General features: G+C 36.7%; 1 protein-coding gene across 1 annotated transcript; it reads right to left on the bottom strand.

The window, feature by feature from the left end:
* Nucleotides 1-331: 331 nt before the first annotated feature.
* On the bottom strand, nucleotides 332-2824 carry LOC110022561 (homeobox-leucine zipper protein HOX11-like). The gene is made up of 4 exons (XM_020721572.1): nucleotides 2470-2824; nucleotides 2167-2363; nucleotides 1951-2030; nucleotides 332-818 (listed from the first exon to the last, which is right to left on the bottom strand). Exons 1-4 carry the CDS (start codon nucleotides 2726-2728, stop codon nucleotides 551-553), a joined length of 804 nt encoding a protein of 267 aa, XP_020577231.1. The 5' UTR covers nucleotides 2729-2824; the 3' UTR covers nucleotides 332-550.
* Between the last annotated feature and the right edge of the window lie 8923 nt (nucleotides 2825-11747).

Genomic DNA, 11747 nt, shown 5'->3' with positions numbered 1-11747 from the left:
TAAATATAAAAACTCAAAAGAAGGAGAAAATATTTAGTCATCCGGAATTCTATAGGGAAGCGACACGTGTAAAGTGGATCAATCAAAGTGTATTGTGATGAGTCCACTTTACACGCAGCGCCTTCTTATTGGACTCTTGATGATATGGAGTCTTGACCTAATATTTTCTCCAAAAGATGTGTTAAACCACGTCAACTACCCAAATACTAATACCTAATCTCACCATTTTGACCAAAATAAATGAACCAACTAACCCAAAAAACACATTCATTAATTAAACTTAAAAAAAAAAATCAATTTACCAACCTTCTTTCAGAAAAACATATCCCCCCAAAATCTGTTACTTCTATATCCAAATATTCAAATCACTATAAATTTTGAAACAAATTTTCAAGCTCGAAGACAGCCTTAAAACAAAAAACAAAAAAACTATAAAGCATGAACAATATATAACAGCCCATCAAAACTCAAAACATTTACAGATTTGCCACTTCGCCGGCGGAGGGCTGGTGAGCCGGAACCGCCGCCGCCTCCTCCGGCGTAGGCTTGGTCAAGGCATGTAAGTGAACCTTGGCAAAGAGGCTGGTGAAGGCACCCGGCTTGCCTGAACCGTTGGCTCTCCCGCCGCCGCCCCCCCCGCCTCGCAGGCGGCGCACATGGAGAGGGTGGTGGCGGGAAGCTGCGTATAAAAGTGATGAGTTGACTTCAGAGCTCTTAGCTCCGACAGCTCTTTTTGAAGGCGACGATTTTCCTCCGCTAGCGCCTCGCAGCATCGCCTCATGTATTCGCAGTCCACTTCCGTCTGTTTCAGTTTCGTCCTGCAAACCCAAAGTTCAATTTTTTATTAATTAAATCATCTTAAACATAATATATTCTTTAATTTTTTGTAAAAATTACAAGCGAGAAAATTCTCCCAAGCAGAATCTTAACCTAATTTAATGAGTTTATGCATTCAAAATATGTATTTTTTATTTGCTTTTAAATGAATTTAATATTATTAGTCAATTAAGCAGTTTGGAAGACTTACATGCATGCCACTCAGTTCTTATGTATCTGCCAAACTAACCTAAACTTCAATTTTTAGGCATATGCCCCTTCATCTATGCATGCAAAGGTGTATTCACTTGAAAGATTTGAGGGGGATAAATGTAAAAAAGCAAAAGTTTAGGAGTTAGATATATTAATACAAGTATGCCCCCTAAATGAATTGATTATGAGTAATAAGAAAATATTTTAACTGTAACAGTGTTGGTCAAGGGGGCCTAAAAGGGTTTAGTACGTTCAAGCCTAGCATGAGCTGAGCTAAATCAATGAGCAATGTAGAGTGAGTTATTGCGAGTAAATGCAGTGCAAAAACCGAACTGCGTGATATACATTTGTTTTAATGAAAAGATTCTGAATGAGACGTTGAATTTTCTTTTAGGCACATACAGTATATAAAAGTCAATTGGTCCCAAAAAGAAATTCAATAATTCAAAGTCCATCCAAATCAATTTTTGAATCAGGATGTGAACCAATGAATCAAAATTATGTAAAAAAATGAAAGAAAATATTTCATTTTAGGGGCAATTTAGGGGCATTTACATAAATACCACCCAATTTCAATCTATTTACGTGTTTAAATTTTTATGGTTCAAATCCTTCGTGACCACCATTTTTACTTAAAAAAAGTGAAATACAAGGAAACATGCATTAATATGTAAATATATATGATTTGATTGGTATGTATGTAAATCTTCCGTTTAATTACGGTTAAGGAAGTTTTACAAGCCATGTTTACACATCAAACAACCATATCAACCAAATGACACCATTACTACTAATTTTTTTAATTGTGAAATGTGTTATACGTATTGTGTGGCATGCATATAACAAAATAACAATGTAAAATTACTTAAAAAAACAAAGGATTTAACTAAAATTTCTCATTTTGGGATATCATTATATTACCGGGCTCTTCGATTCTGAAACCAAACTTCCACCTGCCGCGGCCGGAGATTCAGCTGCTTCGCAAGAGCACTCTTCTGCTTCTGAAGCATTAATCAACCAGCAAAACAAAACAAAAAATTATATTTTTGCCCCATTTTCATACTAATTAACGTCTCACATCATCGTCTTCCTCCGACATCCATCCATCCACACAACAAAACTGGGCGGCAAGCTTACCGGTTTAAGCGTGCTGTGCTCCTTAAAGTTCTCTTCCAGGAAGGCGGATTGTTCCTTAGAGAGCCGAAGCTTCTTCCTCGCCCCCCCGTTCTCCTCGTCGTCGCTGAACCTCGACGACTCCGCCATCGCCGCCGCACATCGGAGATCGCCGCCAGAGCTGTTCACCTCCAACTCCCTCGCCGAGACCTCCAAGCTCCCTTTTTTATCCCAAAAAAAAGTAAATAAATCAATCAAAATCGATACTTTCATCATTCCACGAACAACAGTTGATTTAAAAAAGGAAAAAAGAAAAATCTTTCTTACTATCATGCATCTCCCGTGAAAATCCAGGCAGATGAAGGATGGGAAGAAGGAGATTAAGTCGCGCCGGCGGATCAACAGAACCCCTCCTCTCTTCTACCTCTCCTACCCTACATAGTTCTGCAGGGCTTCTCTCATCTTCCAAACTGCAAAATCCCAACTTTAGACTGGTGCTCGGTCTTCCGCCGCCGCCGCCGCGGGCGAGTGCCTTCTTTAATGGTTCGTCTGCTGGCCGGGTTCCAAGGCTCAGATCCAACTCCATCCAAGCCGCCGCCGGGTAAACCAACACAAGTGGGGAGCTGTAGAGGCGACCAAAGAGGTCCCTTTGGTTCTCTTGGAGAGAGAAACAGAAAAAAGAGGGAAATTTGATCATTTATGGAGAACCAACTGACTTTGACCGACAAACCACATGATGGTACAATACACGTGACCTGATAAAGGTGGGCAAAAGCCATTAAAAAAATGAAGATCGCAATTATTAATAAAAAATACCTTTTTTTTTTTTTTTTTTCAGGCTCTGCACCGCTGTCTTTCGCCAATTTAATGTTGCTGTAGAAATACATTTGTATGGAATATTTTTGGACCGTCGCGACATTATTTCTTTTTAAGGATGGCAGCAAGACATTAGTTTTGGTTGTTGACGGTGACGGCTGACCAGGGGTAGTGTCTGGTTAATTTAAATTTTTTATTTATTAAAATTTTATAAATTAAATAATATAATTAAATTATAAAACATATATATATATAATATTTATTTATTTATTTATTTATTTATTTTAAAGGTATGCATGACTAGCAATAAGCTTGCTTTGAGAATGTATGAGTTTACCTCTTTCTTTTTAAAGTAAATTGGTTAAAGTTTTATTTTAATATTCATGATGTGGGATCTCAACCAACCACTTATATTTACATATTCAATATAAAAAAATATATTTGTATCTATAATTGTAGTTAAAATTATATAAACTCAAATAAATTTTAATGTAAAAATATTTGCTAATAATATTTATTTATTATTGTATTAGTTCGGGCCAAATCGAGCCAAACCCTGACCGAGAACACGAACGAACAAATCTTGTTTCATGTTTGGCACAATTCACAATTATTAAATGAGCTCAAAAAAATTATTCTTGCTCGGCTAGCTTGGATAACGAAAGAATTGAACGCATCCTAATTAAATGCAATTAGGAGAATATCTTCAATAAGAATGTGTATATGAATTGTGTATTTCTCCAGATGAGTCAAATAAATTAATTTTGGAGGTTTGATTTTTTTGGTAATTTTAAATGCAAGGTCAGATACCTCTCCCATGCATGTACTCATCCATATCATCACTCGACATGAGTTTTAAATATGTTTTTTTTTTTTGAAAAATTGATTTAATTTAATCACAAATACGAACACATTATATATGTAAGTCCTTCAATCCAACATTGTTTGGTTGAAAGCCTAAATTCTCACCCAATATGTTATTTTCTAACTCAAAGAAGTACTTTCTTATTCAATAGAGAATTTTTTTACGCAACAAAGTACTGAGTTACTCAATAGTGTTATTAGTTATTCAACAAGATACTTCGTTACTCAGTGGAGTACTTTATTACTCAACATGATATTTTATTACTTAACGGAGTACTTTGTTACTCAATATAGTACTTCATTACTCGACAGAGCATTTCGTTTTTCAACAGTATATTTCATTGCACAATAGAGTATTTCGTTACTCAGGAGTGTATTTCATCACTCAACATAGTACTTTGTTATTCAACATAAAACTTTATTACTTAATAAAGTCCTTCATTACTTAATAAGATCTTTTATTACTCAACAAAATACTTTGTTACTTACTAGAGCACATTGGTACTTAATAGTCCACCAACAACGGTGAGCAAACGGTGGTTGATGGTAATTGATAGTGACCGACGGGTGATGGTCGATTGTAGTAAATGATTATGGAGATCAGATGTTATTATTGGATTTTCTTTCGAAAAATCACTAGAATTACACACCTTCTCTCCCCTCTCTTAAGTGAATAAAGGAGGTCTATTTATAAGCTCTAGGGGAGGGGTATCTTGGTCATTTAGCAAATAGCTCATGTAAGTATGTAAATAACTAATAGAATTGCTCACATTGATCCCACTTGAATTTATATGGTTCTTTTATTATTTGATGACCTTAATGATCTCATATTATGTAATCAAGGGCTCATTGGATTCCTCTCATCGAGACGCTCAATTTGATTATAGGTGTGTCTGAGTTTGCTTGACCATCAATTAACTATTCAAAGCCTCTAAATGTGATTCAGTGACTTGTTTTTTGCTTGATTGTACACAAATTAAATCAAATTTAGTATCATTGGTTTTGTCTTATAGAATCAGTCAGTTTGACTATTAGAATACTAAAATCAGAACATTTCTTATTCAAAAACTTCCTAGACATTCATGTTGATTAACAATTTTTTAATGTCATATCAGATGTCCCCTATTTTCAGGTGAGACTGATTTGGTCATCCAAAAATATTAGAATTTTTTTATTTTTTTCCTTTTCATTATTAGTATTTTTTGACGATCTAATGTGGTGGACAGTGACCGTCTGCAAGCTGCATGATAGTTTTTGGACTGACATGGGTCAAAACAAAGGCATGGGCCATGGACCAGGCAATGTGATGTTGTTCAAGCTGATGAGCATGAACCAGTGCGGGTTGGGTCGGGCTGAGATCGTGTCCCACAAAAGGCACAAAATCCTTTGAAGTTTCTTTGATGACTTCTTACTCTTCGTAGACACAAAAATCCTTTCACCCACAATTCACACAACACACCTACACAAGAGAGCCTCAAGCCCCCTCCTAAAACTCTTCACCACCAACCAAACCCTCCAAAAGCCCCCCTTTCGACCAGCCAATATTTTCCTTGAATAAATTTCTTAAAATCAGCAAGAGTCACTTCAAGCACCCCTTCAAAATTTATCCAATTTCATTGCAAAAAAAGTCCAAACTATTTCTGTCGCCTAGGCGCCAACCTTAGAGAAGCTTAGTTTAATTACCTGACGCTTAGGCGCCAGGTCATTCTTTGCTCATTTGCTCCATTTAACCCTATTTTGCTCCTTTTTTGCTCCTTTTGCTTTTAAACTCCATCTCTTGTATCTGAAATCCCTAAAATGGATGGTGGTCTGTCGGCGAACGAGGTCCAAGAAATAATCAGGTCGACTCGATGGGAAAATCCCTATGATTCAAAGCATACCGAGTCGTAAGGTTAAAGAGTGAACATCATATCCCAAATGGGCGATGACGAGTCAGTAATCAGAGCTGATGTGACGACATCAACAAAGTGTTAAAAGGAGACTGAGCTCAAAAGGGATTAATCAAATAAAATGATAGGAAATCCTAATCGAGTAGAGATAGTCGTCTCATGACTCAATGGATTCATCATCCTAAGTTATTAAGACCCCAAAACGACTTAGTCATGAAGGTAGTCAACCCAACCCGACCAAAGACCATTTCTCAGCAACCCATATGTTGTGTTGTTCAAGGAATCCCGAAAGACTTAAAGTCAAAGGTAGGAAACTCCTAAAACCCAAGACCCTCTATGGGTGGAATCATAGAATTTGGGCTTATACTCACCAAGAAAGTAGTAAGGATACCTCCATAAATAAGAAGAGTGAGAGGCCATCCACATCAAAAAGTCTCAAAACTAGTGTTTGTATCTTTTTTCTGATACAAACTCAACATAAAGACTCTAAACAAAATACATATAAAAGTAAAATAAGACTTGACTTGCAACAAAGATGTTAACACAAGCTATTTACATGCAACGTATAACGAATCATGCACTACAAGATGAGAGCAAGGCATCACCTGCAAAAAAATGGGTTAGCTTAAATCATTTCAGCTTCTCTCTGTTGGACATGGATCTCTACAAGAAAATTGCCCTAATATACTAATGTACATATCTCTCACCTCAGTAAACACACAAAAGCATCAAACAAAGATGTTCAGCTAGGTGCAAACCAATGAACAATAGCCAAACATATAAAAAACCTAACTTCATTCTATTATATTCTAACAAGCATCTAAAATAAGGTGACCTAAAACATGCATCTATGTGTGTGTAAAAGTGTAGCTAAGGTTGGGCATATGTTTTAGACGGGGTCGCCAATCTCCACCCTATCATTAGGATCCAAGAATTCTAATATGTGTCACTGAAATGATGATTTTATGTGAAAGATTTTAAATAAATGACCTCACATATAGTCTAATCTATGGATACATCAATTTCAAAATAGGTTTTGCAAAAATGATGTGTGTGTGTGTGTGTGTGTGTGTGTGTGTGTGTGTGTGTGTGTGTGTGTGTGTGTGTGTATATATATATATATATGTTAAAAATTTTAAAATATATCCTAAAGAAAGAAAAGTCGAAGTGACATATGCTAGACCTCTTGAAACCTTAACACAAACATATGTGTGTTCATCGTGATGTGATAATTTGCATTGCTCGCTGAGATATCCTCACAAACAATGTTTATTAGGGCATCATGATGCACAACAAGTCACTCATCTAACAAGGTCTATTTGCTATCAAAATAGACTAGGTAATGCACATACAAAATGCAGGGTGGCTTAACATATCGTGATCGCCCGATCAAGATGTGGATGATCGTGAATGATATGCTAAGAGGCTAAACTCGATGCAACTGCTCTATCGAGGTACGAGCAATCGTATAAGATGCCCAATGGTTTAGACATTAGTGTCATAATAAGTGGACACTCATATCCAGTCATATGTACAAATACATATGGTATGTCCATTTTGTGCTATCATACAAGCAAAACGATCATACGTGAACCAAGCAAACATAAGGTTATATATAAACACGTCATTGTTAGGTGAAGAGATTGTACTCATATTACCAAGAATATCCCAACAAAATAGTGTGCTAGGTGATTGTGATCCAAGCTAGGATAACTAAGATGGGTTAACACTAAGCAAGCTAGCCATCTCGAATATGCCATACCGGTCATCATGGGTATGTGGTGCATATGCTCAATGATAGGAGTGCTAGGTGTGCAAGTGCAAATGCATGATGCCGCACACATGACAGGCGATTCAGGCACATCAGGTACATGGTACCCTAAGGGAGATTACACCTTGCCTGAGAGGTACATGGTACCCAATTCTTATGTTTTAACATGTGATGTGATATTTTTTAGGGTATAAATATAAAAAAAAGAAGTTTTAAACTGCTTATTTTCATTATACCCCTCATAATTTTCATATCAAATAAAAAATATCATTATTTTAACTTAAAAAAAAGTGAAATACAATTCTATGCAGGCGTAAGGAAAAATATACGTAAAAATTGATATTATAAATATATTGGCGCAGTGCACAGATAAGAATTGGGTGATATGCATGTAAAACTTCGTAATTATAATATTAAGTGAAACCATTTTATAATCTAGTGAACGAAAAAAATTTAATTCCTGAATTCTAAATTTAATTTCTTGTCACGCGCCAATTAAAAATACATAAAATCAATAAAAATATAAATCTTATAATCCAATCTACGAGAAAATATTAGGTAACCACTTTGAATGCATCCAAAGTTTTATAGGGGAGTGACTCGTGTAAAATGGATCAATCACAATATATTATGATTGATCGACTTTACACGTGGAGCCTCTCATCCGGGGGAGATTATTGCGTGCGGACACCGCATGCATCTCGCCTCTCATTGGGAGACCTGACTTACTATTTTCTCCCAATTTACAAGGAAATAAATAAACATTTTTAAAAGCACAGTACCCGACTCGTCACCGGGTGAATCCGGAGACCTGACTTACTATTTTCTCCCAATTTACAATGGAATAAATAAACAATTTTAAAAGCACAGTACCCGACTCGTCACCGGGTGACCGGCTCTTTCGGGTTTTTTGCCGGTGAAAGCTATCCTATCAGCCATGCCATCATTACTCTCCCCCACCGAATCATTAATGACGGGCCGACATCTCACGTTCCTTAAACAGATCAACACGTAAACGGCTAAAGCCCAAAACGTGGGACCCACAACATCCACACCTCCCTCATATCGCGAATAACTCGCCTAAGGGGCCCTATCGCCTATCACCTGGCCCTTATTTAATGCAAGATCTTTTTAGAGAGATCTTCCGTTCCGGTTCGCCACAAATCCCTCTTCTTTCCGCCCCGATCGCCATCGGACGGTCGTAAGGGTCTCCATAATTTATCACAATGAAAAATCAAATTATTGACGATTTGATTTGACGAGACGGTGTGGTTACCGAGGGTGAGCGTAGTCTTACGGTCATGTGATGGGATTTGGACTGGCGCAGGTGATGATGGGCCGGGGTGTGGCGCGGCGGGGCAGCTGTCTCGGGTGAGGGGACAGCGGCTTAAGGCAATCATTAGTACGGAAGAGGTCGTATAACTTGGCAGGCCATAACGTGGGCCCGCTTGCAATTATTTCGCGCTCATTGCTTACCCCTTTCTCCTGGCAGGTTGGTTCTCACGGCCCATGGGCTTACGGCCCAATAAGTCTAAAATGTGATTAGTTAGCCTGTGCATCCATTAATGACGGCCCAATTGGTTAAAGCTATGAATTTTTTTTGCTTTTCTTTTTTAATAATAGATTGTAAGGTATGACGGTTTGCAATTAATTGAGAATTCGCAAGAAGGTGTTTTGCAAAGTGTGGAAGTTATATAAAAGAAGTATATTCAACTTTCATTATTTTTAAGTTAATTTTGATAGTCAATATGGATATGCATTTCAACAAAGACAATCCTAAAAAATTTTGGATTTCATTATGCCCCTTATTCTATTAGTGAGATGCAACTTATTGTCATCAATCACCACGCTCCTCAAGGAAATGAAATTGCTAAGAGGGATAGTTGTATCACTCTGTTCTCCTTTAAGCATTTATGACTATCTTTTTATTTCTTCAAGCAACTATTTAATGATTAGAGTTGATGTATGAATATAATAGGAAATACCTTCTTAGAATGATATGAGTAGATAACAACATTCATACAAAAATGAATATAAATAGCTGGTATAAAGTTATTGTCATATGTGGCAATATAATTGAAGGTCTTATTGGTGAAAGGAGAAGTTGATTGAAAGCAGCCAAGTTAGTTGGTATGAGATAATTTCATTTAGCCTTACTCATTGATGTCTAAGCATCTGAATGTATTAAAACTCTCCAAACAATTAAGGAAAAATCATTGTGATTGAAACCCATCACAACATCGCAAGGATATGAAAGCAACATTGACATCGATAGCTTTGATATGTATGCCATATTTAGTGTTCAAATTTTGTTTTAACACTGAAAGCATAATATTATATATATATATAGTATGTATGTATGTATGTATGTATGTATGTATGTATGTATGTATGTATGTATGTATGTATGTATGTATGTATGTATGTATGTATGTATGTATGTATGTATGTATGTATGTATGTATGTATGTATGTATGTATGTATGTATGTATGTATGTATGTATGTATGTATGTATGTATGTATGTATGTATGTATGTATGTATGTATGTATGTATGTATGTATGTATGTATGTATGTATGTATGTATGTATGTATATCATATTTAGCTCTTGACTCCAAGCCCTACATCCTACGGTCATCAACAAAGCTCACCAGTACGACTTATGTGATCCCCAACTCGTGCAGCTCCTGAATCTGACCCCTACGAACTACGGATGTCATCACAACTCTCCATCATGGCCTATGTAAGCCTATGTGGCTTACAACTCATACAACTTTCGACTCTGGCCACCGCGACCTACAAATGTCATCACAGCTTGCCACTACGACTTACTTGACCAACTATAGGCCACGAGGTTCACAGCTCGTGCAGCTTTAGACTCTGGCCTCCTCAGCCTACAAACATCAACAAAGCTCACCATGATGGTCTATGTGACTAATTATGACCTACGTGGTTCACTGCTCGTGTAACTTTCGACTCCGACACTCACGACCTATGGATGTCATTACAACTCACCTCTATGACCCACATTATCATCAAATGCCTACGTGGTTCACAACTCGTGTAGCTCCCGACTCTGGTTGTCATAGCCTGCAGATGTCATCACATCTCACCACTATAACCTACGTGACAAACCATGACCTACTGGTTCATAGTTCATGCAGCTCTCAACTCCAACTCCCGCGACCTACGAACATCTTCATAGATCACCACTACAGTCTATGTAACCAAATACGGTCTACGTGGTTCACAACTTATGCAACACTAGAATCTCACCCCCATGGCCTACAGACATCGTCACGGCTCCTCACTACGATCTACATGATCAACTATGGCCTATGTGGTTCACAATTCATGAAACTCCCGACTCTGGCCCTTACGACCTATAAACGTCATCATAGCTCGCTACTATGACTCATGCGACCAATTGCGGCCTACATGGCTCACAACTTATGTAGCTTCCTACTATGACTGCTAGGACCAATTGATGTTCCTCAAACAATTATCTGCGGCCCACATAACCAAATACTACCATAGCTTTCAACTATTATCTATATGACAAGTGGGCACCACGACCACCATCTACAACTTTCACGGAGGACTACTACCTTCAAATTAATTGATTATAACCCTTGTAGTGTACTATCATCGAGAACTCTATTCATCATAACCAAAATACGACTATTCTCAACGAATCACTATTGTATAATGATCATCTTTATAACTGTATCTTCTCTAATTAAAAAAAAGGGTGAACATAGATACTCATCATTCATACTAGACTATTTCAACTGTGCTTGGTCTCATTATTTTTTTAAGGTTTTTCCACATAAAAATTGGGGTGTCTTCTCCTGTTTGTTTCTCTTTTATTATGTAAGTGTGTGTTGGAGCCTCGTATAACATTAAGACGTTAAATAATTATTATGTCGCCTCAGATGTTATAACACACATCAGACAGATTGCATGCAACTACCAATTTAATATCTTAGAATTTTATTTTATTAAAATAAATTATGGCATGGAAAAAGTTTATAGATTTTTGAAATTTTGAGTTGCATTATTTTTTTATTTTTGTTTGATTAATTTCAAAGTTATTGACAAGCTTTTATATATTTTAATACTTTTTATAGGCATTTTATAGCTATTTATAAGATTTTAAGGGTACTTTATCTTATTATTGAATTATTTTATGATGTAGATTTTTGTCTCGCTCATGATTATATATAACCTAATAAAGGTCCTATTTTATAGAGAAAAAGGTA

This window comes from Phalaenopsis equestris, unplaced genomic scaffold (assembly GCF_001263595.1).
Source record: "Phalaenopsis equestris unplaced genomic scaffold, ASM126359v1 Scaffold000197, whole genome shotgun sequence".
In the NCBI taxonomy this organism is placed as follows: domain Eukaryota; kingdom Viridiplantae; phylum Streptophyta; class Magnoliopsida; order Asparagales; family Orchidaceae; genus Phalaenopsis; species Phalaenopsis equestris.
Note: the sequence above shows the minus strand (reverse complement) of the source record. Positions and strands in the feature narration are given on the sequence as shown.